At 37.6% G+C, this 12,930-nt stretch overlaps 1 protein-coding gene across 1 annotated transcript; it reads left to right on the forward strand.

The window, feature by feature from the left end:
- The first annotated feature begins 569 nt into the window (after window positions 1-569).
- On the forward strand, window positions 570-10,636 carry tbx16 (T-box transcription factor 16). The gene is made up of 9 exons (XM_051904446.1): window positions 570-6,381; window positions 6,564-6,720; window positions 6,840-6,942; window positions 7,346-7,510; window positions 7,599-7,745; window positions 7,945-8,015; window positions 8,752-8,837; window positions 8,954-9,167; window positions 9,257-10,636. Exons 1-9 carry the CDS (start codon window positions 6,366-6,368, stop codon window positions 9,717-9,719), a joined length of 1,422 nt encoding a protein of 473 aa, XP_051760406.1. The 5' UTR covers window positions 570-6,365; the 3' UTR covers window positions 9,720-10,636.
- Window positions 10,637-12,930: the final 2,294 nt, after the last annotated feature.

Here is a 12,930-nt window from a genome sequence, read left to right on the forward strand (position 1 = left end):
TTTCTGTTTTTTTCTACCTACCATTTTTGTACCTTCGGCTAACTGTAGTTGTTGGGCCTCAAAGGACAGTTTCTTTCCTCATGTTTCCTCATTGTGTTTAATGTCTGTGAAAAGTGAGAGTGTATTCAAGCTAGACAATTTATTACTGTGTTCTCTGCCAATCAAACACATGACCTTGGCTTTGCCAGCACTATCCTGAGATTAACTTTTGGGGCATTTCAAGTACATCTCAAGTATCTAGCCAAATATTTTAATATATTTAAAATGTATAGATTAAGTTTTCATAGCTTTTGTGTAAATTTGGTAATACACTCAAAGGGTTCTATATGGAACTCTAGAGTTCTTAAAGAGCTCTTTATGCCAAAAATGGTTCTATATAAGAAGAAATGTCTTAAATGATCGCATAATACTTTCATGTTATTTTCTAGTGATAAAGTAAGTTTACAAGCTGCTTATTTTATAAAATTTAAAAATTAAAATTGAATTAAAACTAAATCCAAAAATGATCCCATGGTGGGAATCCCTAAAATGTTCAATATATATATATATATATATATATATATATATATATATATATATATATATATATATAGATATAGATTGATAGATAGATAGATGGATATATACAGTACTGTGCAAAAGTGCAAAAGTCTTAAGCCACAATTAGATGTTGTTTTAATAATAATATAAGGACCATATATAATTATTTCTCTTTATTAGAATATAACCATAAAATACAGTGAATTTGTATGCAGTATTGAAAAACAGAAAAAATCAGAAAAAAAACAGCTTCTATATGGTAAAGTGGCAAGTATTCGGTGACTTCCCCTTACACTTGAGCAATAGCAGAAACCTGCTCTCTGAAACATAAATGGAACGGAAAAGAACTGGAAGGCAAAGAAAAGTTTCAAAATATGAGAAGTTTCTCAGAGTTTCTTCTTTGAGAAAATAGAAGAAGTTCAGGAGGTCACACTAAATACTGGTTTTTGCTTAAAGAAGCCATTTTGTTCAGATTTTTTTTTTTTTTTTTTTACATTTTGTGTACATATTTCCTGTATTTTCTGTTTGTATTGTAATAAAAACCAAAAAAATAAATATTGATGGTCATTACAACATTGCTAAAACAACAAAGCTGGTTGTGGCCTAAGACTTTTGCACAGTACTGTACGTGTGTGTGTGTGTGTGTGTGTGTGTGTCGCCTGATGGAACCCTTTAAGATTCTATATAGAACCTTTTAGAATCCACTTTTTAATCACAATTTTCTCAATGTCAATGTTCTGACTGTATTCTTACTACACTGAAAAAATAAGTGGTGTTGAATTTACTTTGAAACAATTTTCACTAAGAAATTGCTAGTAAATTGCACAAATAATTACAAAGAAACAACAAATAACACATAAATGTGAAATTTTGAAGTAGAAAGCCTGAACTGTAAAATATACTCTAATACTCTTTGTTTTATTCACTTGCTGTAAAATCATTTTTACAGTGTAGGACACTGCAGATGTTTAACTGAAACCTCTGTCCTGAAACACGGTATCTGGATTTGGTTTTTGACATTTAAATATAGTTGTTTATAGATCGTTGAACATGTTCACACTTGAACCAAGTCTGTCCATCTTCTATGATTAAAAAATATTGATCACTGATTATGTTGTGGTGACAGATGAGGTGTTTCCTCACAAGAACAAAATGACTTTAGTTAAATCCAAATATAGTTTACACTGAGATGAATGTCATTGGCTATTAAAATTAAATCAGGAGTGTAATCATGTAAAAACAAAAAAGCAAAAAATATTTCATTTATGATAATCTACCAAATTAATGTAAGGGGTGAAAGTATGATTTTGACTTGGAAATGAAGCTGTACTCGAGTAAAACACAAATTCACAAAAATAATATGTAACTGAATTTAATTATTGCATACTATAATAGGCTATACTAAGTCATTTTCACCCCTGTCCAACCATAATATCTAATCTAGTGTAGAAATTGCACTAAAATGGCATGGTAATTGGCATTGGTGCTAATATAAGTGTGCTACTGGTGGATTAGGTTTAGAAAACGATTCGCTAGTCCCTCAGAAATGTGTCTATAACCTCAGAGGAGTGAGGAGAGCCACGCGTCATGTGTGAATCTTACTGACCAGTTTCAGGTGAAGGAAATGAAACCTGGCATCACACCTTCATGATGGAAAGATAGCTAAACGTGTGCTTGGCTAATGTCTTCTGCTGTCTTCTCCAGGTTTAGGCCTCTCGATGTTAATCTCCAGAGAGCTGTGAGGGGTTTTAGATGTGCTTGGTATAGATGAATTTGAGTATTAAGCCTAATACAAATCCTTTTAGACTTTTTTATATTCTCAGTCAATATATTCACAGCTATTGAGGGCTTTTAGCTCATTAAAAAAGGCAACTCTGATTTAACTGCTGGTTCAAGAGCAAGTGTTTTAATCTGCTTTATTACATCCACTAAAAATAACAGTTAAAACACACTTTAGGTTCATTTGCTGTTGATCAATAGGGAGAAATGCACTCAAGAACTGCACTTTGTGTTAAGAGTACTTATAAAATGTGTTATAACACATTTATTATACATTAATCACTCATTTATAAATGTTTTCATGAACAGGAAGAAACTGAGCATTATTATTATTATGTGTCTTGCTATATACTGCATTCAATATAAAATAATTCAGCCATTACAAAATTGTACTGTTCTGGTACCATGGTTCAGTGAAGGTATGAGATGTTAATGCCATGGTAATTTGATATATACCATTGCGCTAAATGATTACCATATTCATGTAGCACTAAATGTACACGGTTTTCCAAGAATATCATGCTGTTGTCATGGTGTATAGTAAATTTTACCCTGAAACGTGTCTAGGAAACCACTGTAATATCATTGCACTTTTTGAATATGGAGAATAAATGTTCATCAATTCTAACTGATCAAAATAAACAGAACTTTTCCTTTTTTTTCCCAGGTTAATAATGGCAAGGAAAGACTATGCATTATAAATTGTCATTGACTTGAATGTGTAAGAAATGAGTCCACTGATGTCGATCTCTTCCAAATGCTGAGTTAAAAACTACCCAAGTTGACAAACCCAGTGATTGGGTTGTTTTAACCCAGCTGTTGGGTTAAATGTTTGCTCAACCTGCTGGGATGTTTTATTTAACTCAACAATGTTTAAAAAGGACTGTATTGCTTGATTAAAATGAACCCAAAGTATGTTGGAAATTAACTTTTATTAATATGTTTAATAAATGAACGTATTGTTCATGTTCATTTTCAATAGGTTTAATGAATAATAATTAAACAGAAATCATTTTTTAAATTGCTTATTAATAAATGTTCACCTTTTGATTATTATTATTGCCTCTAGTAATTAAGTGTCTGATTTTTAATTACCAACATATTTTGGGTTCATTTTAAGCCAGCCATATAGTAATTTTTAAACAATAGTTTAGTTAAATAAAACTGCCCAGCAGGTTGTGCAAACATTTAACCCAACCGCTGGGTTTGTCCATTTTCAACCCAACTTGGGTTGTTTTTAACCCAGCATTTTTTAGAGTGTACATATTCACAGTATGTATCAACAATATGCCGTCAAGTATAGCAATCATTTTTGGGGTCTTTTATGTATGGCAGTATTTGTTCTCAAAAGCTTCAGTCCTTTGAGAGTTCTTGCAAACGTAGGAAATGGTGGTGATTAGGAGTCTGTTTTGCTGGAGTTAATGTTTAGCATAAGAAAGAGTTGTGCTAACAGTGCTCTATACCAGGGTGGAGAAACAGGACAAACTGTGGATTGTGTTTTCTGAGGGTTAAAACACCAGAACTAGCCAATTTCATCTTTCAATTCCTGTTTTAAAGGAATATGTACAATTGCAAATGAATCCTCTTTTGAATCAATCCTAAAGTATCACATTTGTGTCCCGTTTGGATCAGAATCCTCTAAGCATTATATATGGTCCTACTTGGGAAAAAATGTATAACTTTCCAAATGTCTTAGTATTTGGTTTGCCCCAATTTTACTGTAAAGGCAGCAGCACTTGAGCTACTTGAGTTCATAAGATCAATGTCACAAATTTACCTAGAAATTGTGCAGAATCTTTAATATTTCTAGTTAATTTTATGTCATCGTGTATTTATCATAACTTTAATTTTAAAAACTTTATTTTCATTTTAAATTGGAAAGAATACCAAATTTTCCATAGAGTCTCTTATGGGCCCCATGCCTGTATAATCTTTAAGCCATCACTTTCTCCCATCACTTCCTCTACTGTATCTATTATTGGTATAAAAATATATATAAATTAAGTCCTCCTTTCTTCAACTTAACCAAAGAAACACACAAGAAAAAAGACACATCTGCTTGTAGATCAAATTCACGTTCCTCCATTTGTGAACAGAGTCAGTCAAGCACTCATTCCAGCATACAGTCACAGATGCATAACAATGACTGACAATGGCTGACATTCATACAAGTAAACTCTCCCTATTCATGTTTACTCTGAAAAAAAGACATGAAATCTGTAGATCAGTGGTGCTAACAGGCTGTGAACTGCTAAAGTAGCTTCAATTCTTCTTGGAGCTATCTCGCATTTTGCTGTTCCCTATCTATCTGTCCCTCTCTATGTATCTCTGCCTGTGTCTCTCTGCATGAATAGAAAGCCTGCTGCCTTCAGAGAGCATTTCTTCCTAATGAGATTAACCATCAAGGAACGATCATGTCTAGACACCCTGAATACGCAACCTCCTCCCTCCCACCAAACAGCTGCTTCTCAGGTAAAGCTCACCTGTAGATTTAGCCCAGGGTTTGCTTTCTGCCATAACTCTATAATGACTTTATGTGACGACTATATCGGCACCTTCCCCGAGACAGTCAGTGACATGATTCAGTCAAAATGATTCATCTAGAACATCAGTTCATCCAAACAGTTGGTTTTTGTATCATTAAACACAAATATTTTTAAAGAACTTCTCTACAAAATTTCCTTATTGGCATCTATGGTTCCATGACCATAACTTTTAATATCCATAGAACCTTTCCATTGCACAAAAGGTTCTTTAGATTCTTGAAATGTTCTTCACTCTTAACAAAAAATGGTTCTTTTAAGAACTGATCACTGAAAGGTTCTTTGGGGAATCCAAAATGGTGGTTCTATGCAGAACACTTTAAATAAGTAAAATCAAGCAACTAAAAACAAAAGCTGATTTTGATTTTAAAGCATGATATCATAGCATTACTTTTGAACCTCCACGGTTCTCTAAAAACACACTCTAAAGAACCCCTTACTATGTCTTTTAATAGATGACATCTTTGTAATACAACATCAAGAACATTTTAATCTCCAAAGAACCATATAGCCACTCCAAGAACTCTAAATTGCAAATAATGGTTCTTAATGAGAAACGTGTTTCTCTGTGCTTCAAAGAACCATTAAGAAGCTTTAGTTTTAAAACTGTACGTCAATATTTGTCTCAAAACTGCTGTTGACAAAAGACCACCATAATCCAAACCCACATTTCATGAAGGTTACGTTGGTTCAGTGTGGCCTTTTCATGGTTTAAGATGCTGCAGATGTGTTCAACCCACTGTCTAAAGTTGTAAAAGCACTGGCCATCAAAATTCAATGTTTAGAACAAATGAAAAGCAAAGAAAGTTGAACTCAAGTGACAACATCAATTGCATTTTAAATTATTTACCACGGTCTGACCTGGTTGTAAAAATCAGGACCTGGTGTCTGTAGCTTCAGTGAGAATTAGTGGATATGTGTGTGTGAATTAGCAAACACGAGTGCTGAGTGTGTCAGATTATGTTTGCGTGAAGGGGTCAGTGTGGTCAATTAGAAGCTGAAGTCTTTGCTCTTCCTCACATTAGCTGGATTAATGAAGGGAATTTTGTGCTTGATTTGCCATCCTGTATTCTTTGGGCCTGTACGTATTTGTTTAAAAGTCCTTTAGCAGTTCATAAAGACATGTTTCCTCTGCTTGTCCCCTTCCTGTTGGGACTCTATCAAGGCTCTGCTAACTCTCTTTGATTCTGCCCATCAACCAATAGGATCATGACATTGACTCATCACCGTGTCACTTCAAAGGCTGGGAATGGGGGTTCAAGCCCCACCCACATCCAGAACCCACTTAAAGGTGTGGGACACCTCCTCTGCATCTGTGGCAGAAGGAACAGACAGACGTAACGCACTGAAGCCCTTCATCCTTGGACTTAACAAACATTGGAATTAACTCGAGCCCTTTGAGTTCGTATGGAGAACTTGTGTTTTAACTGAAACAACTAGATATTGCTTATTTATCATCTATCAACTTTTCTTCTGGAGGACATCTTTTGGGAAGCCTAAATAATGCAGGCTATCAGAGGTGAGTGTTTGTCTTAAACCCAATCTTGCCGTGCTTCATTTATTTACACACTTATCTTCATTGTTAACTCATCTTCTTGGACTTGTTTCTGCACGATTGAATGAAGTTCCAAGAGTTTTCTGGGAAACTTCATCCATGGGATGCCATTGACAGAACATCTCAAATATTTCATCTTTCCTCAGACCTCAAGCACAATTTCAGCCTCCCTCCTCCGCCTTCCATGGCTGGAGCCGGTGATTCCTATCACCAAGGCAACATCCGAATGACTCTAGAGGATCCGGATCTGTGGAGATCCTTCCATGAGATCGGCACTGAGATGATCATCACCAAACCTGGCAGGTACGTCTTAGAACCAAGTTCCTCAACTAAAACTTTGAAGTTTTTGGATCAACTAAACTCTAAGAACGGACCTCAGTGTATGTGTGAGACCTTAATTCTAATCTATGCTTATATTACAGGAGGATGTTTCCACACTGCAAAATCAGCTTGTCTGGATTGGTGCCTTATGCAAAGTACATCTTACTGGTGGACATGGTACCTGAAGACGGTCTCAGATATAAGGTTAGAACCTCAACCCCATCTAGTCTTTCTCTAAGTTCATAGATCACATATTGACTCTCAATGTAGTTATTGCCAATTTTAAAGTCTTATCCATTTGAATGGATTAGACCCGGCTTGCCTTTGTCGGTTGAATTGGGAGTCAATCGTGAATGGCTGGAGCGTTGGGGGGACGTTGTCACATGTGTCTCCCCGGAACGTTCTCACCACTGATTGCGCTCCTCAACTTCAAAGAGCCCCAACTCTTCCTGTTTTTACAGAACCCACTGGGGGGTTTTACCCCAACACACACTCTCGTTCACACATACTCTCACACCCCAGCACCCCCGGCACCTTATGTCATGGCCAATGTAGAAGCTGTAGATTGTGGTTAACGATTCAATGAAATGCTTCTTTTTCTGTATAGTGGAACAAGGACAAGTGGGAAGTCGCAGGTAAGGCTGAGCCTCAGCCGCCCTACAGGACGTACCTACACCCTGATTCACCAGCGCCCGGCAGCCACTGGATGAAACAGCCCGTGTCCTTCCTCAAACTCAAGCTTACCAACAATGCCCTGGACCAGCATGGACATGTGAGTGCCCCACTCCGAATCTTACATTTGTTCAATAGTAGTTTGACTTTGACTTTGATTTAAACCCGTGTCTCTCCTTTTGATTCAGATTATCCTTCACTCCATGCACCGCTACCACCCGCGTTTCCATATCGTCCAGGCTGATGATCTGTACAGTGTACGCTGGAGTGTCTTCCAAACCTTTACCTTCCCCGAGACGACCTTCACTGCTGTCACTGCGTACCAGAACACAAAGGTAAGAGTTTTATACACTTAAACATAAAAGTTTAAAAACACATTGGCCGCTATTCTGAATATGGTCCCTCTCATTGTTTATGATATGTGAAGCATCAGTATGTTTTTATGCACATATTTTAAGCTTGAATAGATAATGGCAATTTTTTTATTAGAGTTAATTAGAACTGAGATTGATGGTTACATTATTTCTCTCACAGATCACAAAGCTGAAAATCGACCACAATCCCTTTGCCAAAGGATTCAGAGATGAGGGTACAAACTCTAAAAGGTAATACCATCTTGACGTTATATTTTATCTTTAATACCGGTTGCTCTTAAAATAGATTTTTCTATTCCAACTACTTTCTAAAATGTACAAAACAAGGCATCATACACTCTAAAAAATGCTGGGTTAAAAACAGCCCAAGTTGGGTTGAAAATGGACAAACCCAGCGGTTGGGTTAAATGTTTGCTCAACGAGCTGGGTAGTTTTATTTAACTCAACTATTGTTTAAAAATTATTGTATTGCTTGCTTAAAACTCCCAAAAAATGTTTTGACATTTATTAATATGTTTAATAAATGAATAAATTGTTTTATTAATGTTTAATGAATAATAATTAAACAATAAACATTTATTAAATTGCTTATTAAAAATGTTCACCTTTTGATTATTAGTGTTGCCTCTAGTAATTAAGTGTCTGATTTTTAATTTCCAACCTATTTTGGGTTCATTTTAAGCCAGACAGTAATTTTTAAACAATAGTTGGGTTAAATAAAACTACCCAGCACGTTGGGCAAACATTTAACCCAACCGCTGGGTTTGTCCAACTTGTATTGTTTTTAACCCAGCATTTTTTAGTTTGTAAAATATTAACTTATGGACTGTAGCTGATAAGAGACTTATCACAAAAACAAAGAAAATATGTAAAGCAAAATACAAAAAGATATGTATTTTTTAAAAATTTCCATTAAGTCCAATAAATTGGTTTCAATTGTTTACTTCATTGAACTTTCCTTTCACAGACGAGCAAACAGAAGTCTGGCTGATCCTGAGAGAGTTGCAAAGAAAATGAACGTGTCAAAAGACTCTGAACATGGAAGCCCAAGAGGTAATTGTCTTTGCATTTGAATTTATATCTCTCTTTACACAAAGTATGAATGGTTTTAGTACAAATTCTCAAGTAGTTGTAACTTATTCAAGTCTCCTTGTTATTCATCTCCTCAGATATCCAACAGTCCTCTTGTGAAGGTCTGGATGATGAACACACGGGCCGTAAGGAGTCGGAGGTGAAGGCCGAGCGGTACTCCCCATGGGGAGGTGTGTGCGACCGGGACAACAGCCATGCTCTCCGGGCAGAGTCCCCACTGGGCTCGGACCCTCGAGACATGTACAGCTCTGAACAGCTTGTACCTGGACAGAACACGTACCAGCCGTACAGGTACCTAGCACTGACGTCAAACAAGACCTTTATTCTGCTATGTTCTCCCTTGTCAAAGTCTCAGTAATAAAATCTGGATCTTTTCACAGATTTCATGAATACGGCAAGTCCCCGTCTCCATCCTCCTCCAGTGCTGGCAGCAGCAGTGGATGTGGAAGCACCGGCCGCTCCAGCTTTGAGTCCCGCGTGCCGGATGTTGCCACCGTGCCCGATCACGACACCTCCAGCAAGCCCTCCGCCCCAGAGTTCGGCCTCCCCCCCTGCCCACCACATCCCTCCGCAGGGCACCAGGACTACACAGGGGTGCTGAACATGGCCATAGCCCAGGCCAAGCCAGGTATGCTGGGCCACCATCCTCTCTACACCCCCTACAGCACAGAACAGTCTCTGGGACAGTGGAGCGGGGCAGCGTCCGCTCAATACCCCCCTCCACCACCTCCCCATCATCACCTACCCAGCGAATACAGCACCCAGGCCGTCCATCACGGGTATCACCACGGAAATGTAGGGGACTGGAGCCAATACCCATTGTTCTCTTACTCGTGCTGGTGAGTTGGACAGCTGAACAAGAGACGGGACGAGATGCTTTCTAAAGTCTGCACAATGAGGTCTGGTTCTGACCCGTATGATGGCACACGTCACCCGGTACCTGCGAGCACCAGATAAACTCTAGAACTGTGAGTGAATGTAATGAGGAAGTGGCACTAACTGAAATGTTGTTTGTGAGTCAACTTGGATGCAAAAGTGCAATTACAAAATAAAGAACCTGCTTCAGTTTAATTGAAGAAAAGTCTGTGTGCTGATCTGAGGGTCTTTGTATTCTTTCCGCTGTGAGAAAAGACGTGTCCTTGTCGACTGTGCCAAAGGATGTACCATTAAATGCATTTGAAAACTGACTTTTGATTCATTTTAACTTGAAACCTCAAATGCCTGCGTACTGAGGACCCAGAACGGACTGGTTTTCCTGGCTTTGTTGTTAAGATGTCTATTTATTGTGTGTTCTTTTGCTGCTACTTAATATTATTTTTGTTAAAAAGAGAAACATGTAGTGTAAAATGCTGTTTGGAAATTACAATGTTGTATGTCTGAAATACAGAATGGTCAGTAAATGTCTTCAAAGATGTTGTGGTCATGGTCTTTTTCTTTTTCAAAGAAAGAAATAAGCAGCTAATAAGCTCATATATATATATGGATATATTCATCGGGTCATAAAGAAGTTCAGTTTAAGGGGAAGTGAAGTAGACAAACATCTGCTGTAAGAGTTAATGAGAGCACTTTGAAGGTCTGTGTGAGATCCTAATCGTAATTTGCCATAATTTCTCTAGTTCATTGGCTCGTGATTGGAAAGTAAAGATATAGTCAAATATAAGCCAAACCAAATATTTAGGTAGTATCATTAATATAAGAAGCTCTTTCAACTTTATAGAAATATATTTGCACACAATGTTGCCAAATCATAAAAAACAAAACTATCAGTTCAACAAATATCCACCAGGTATTTAATCTCAATATTTTCTGTAACGAATAACGCACATATGTTTGTATTTTCTCTTTTAGAATTTATCACATTTGCTTTTTGGTTGTTCCTTACTGTCAATTATTCCTGTTTTTATTTAACTTTCAGTGTAATTTTGCATATTTCTGTTTTTCTTTCACTTTTTCCCCCTTTTGTTGGCTCTAATTGGAACCCCACCTATCTCTGTCTGTCTACACACACATTATTTGATGTTGCATCCTTGGGACACTTAAGGTAATACCTTACATAACAAAGCATGTCATAGACCCCTCTGTGCCCATGAAAGAGTCTTAAAAGGCGTGAAAATGGGGGGGATGTCAGAGCTCTTTTCACCACTCCAAAATGCAGACGGACGCTGATGGCTGCCGTCACGGATGTCAGGCGCTAATGACCGTCGTAAAGGGGGGAGGGAGGTGTATTTGTGTGTTTGTATGTCCTGGGTGGGAGAATTAGCCAAGCTCAATTCATTACAGAGCTCTTTAGCATCTTTGAGACAAGCTTAGCAGCTATTTGGTACTCACACACTACAGATAAGCATTACCATGTTTGAACTTACCAAGCTGCTTTTGTGGCACAACAAATCATGACTTACCTCAAACAATTTTTGTGAAATGGCTGATTTTAACTTTATATACTGCCGACAACACTAATTAGAAAATGCTTTCATCTGTGTTCTGTTTTATACTAATGAGCAAGATTTTTAATGAGCAAGGTTTGAAACTTATAAAATATGGGCATTTTGTGGCAGGAACAAAGTAAACACTGATGCATTTTACTTAAATAAATGGCACTTGACTGCCTTCACGTGCCATCGGAAATAATTCCCACTTCTGAAGTCGTGAACATGAGCTCATCGCATTCAAGTTTTGAAGGAGGAGGGTGTTCATGTGCAATTTTTACCTAGGAAACTTGTATTTACGATAATTCCAAGAGCACATGAAGGCAGCTTAAAGCCCAAAGTATACTTCACTCTTTATGTGTACGTGGGTCAGCGTACAGTGCGTGATGCGAATTTAGTCATCAGAAGAGTACATGCGTGCTGTACGTGCACCACCAGTGTCATGAGAAATCAAGGCCCCCTCCAGGAATCGGGTCTCCTTTAGGACCCATGTGGTAATGCCTGATCAAAAGTTGTTATCGTGATGTCTTGACTAATTATTACCTATTTCACTATTGCATGATGTTTATTACATCAAGTGCACAAACAACATATTGTCATTATAACGCATTTTAAATTACATAAATCATAACGTGATTTTGCAGGAATTATAATCAGGCGCAAAAAATACTACCCATTAAAAGCCTGTTGAACCAATGGGATCACTCGGGGTCCTAAAGGAGACGCGATTGATGGGGGGACTCGATTTTACCACACCGGATTTTTTTAATGCGCGGGTCGCACGTGCACATTTAATTTTTTTTGCAGTAATTATTTCATCCACAAGGTGGCAACTGTGCCCTGGGGGCGTCGATTCACAAGGTAGTCAAAGAAAAACTGCATAAACAGAACAGACCGGAACACATGCAAGTTACAGCGACGATGGAGGCCTACATAGACGAGAGATTGTGCGAAGAGGTTAGAAAGTACCCTCATTTGTCATAGAAAGTACAACTAGTGGCGAGAGATTGCTCAAAACTGTGCATGCATCGAACGCCTGCATACGCGTACAAGTCAAATTAAGTATACTTTGCAAGGCTGCGCCTTCGACTGTGTGCGTACACTAATGTACGCGCAAAAAAACGAAGTATATCCAGGGCTTAACTCTTTCCCCTCCATTAACGGAATTTTCCTGCAATCCACGTTTTAACTGTTATACGGTAGGGGGCGCTATTATGCATTCTGAACGAGGACAGAATCTCCTGATCAAAACACAGGCAAAAAAAGGAGCAGAAACAAGTGATAAAAGCATTTCTTATGCACATTGTAGTCTTTGACAAAAATGCAATTTTCCCAGCTTTTTGCTCAAAATGTTTATTTTTTTTTTTTATGAAACTTACCCACAACATTCAAGTGTTGATAAAAAAGAATGCATGAAGCTTGAAACTTTTTTTAAACACAGCTCCTGTTCTTTCTCTTGATATATTGCATGTTCAGATATTCATACATAAAATTTTCTGAGGGCCACGAAAAAAAAAAAAGCTGTCGTGGAAAGAGTTAAGCATGCATAAAAGTATGAAAAATGGCCACAACAGGGTCTAAATCTAATTATAAAATGTTGCGAGAAGAGAGAGAGAGAGAGTTCACAT

The sequence above is a fragment of the Ctenopharyngodon idella genome, chromosome 8 (assembly GCF_019924925.1).
Source record: "Ctenopharyngodon idella isolate HZGC_01 chromosome 8, HZGC01, whole genome shotgun sequence".
NCBI classification, from domain to species: Eukaryota; Metazoa; Chordata; class Actinopteri; order Cypriniformes; family Xenocyprididae; genus Ctenopharyngodon; species Ctenopharyngodon idella.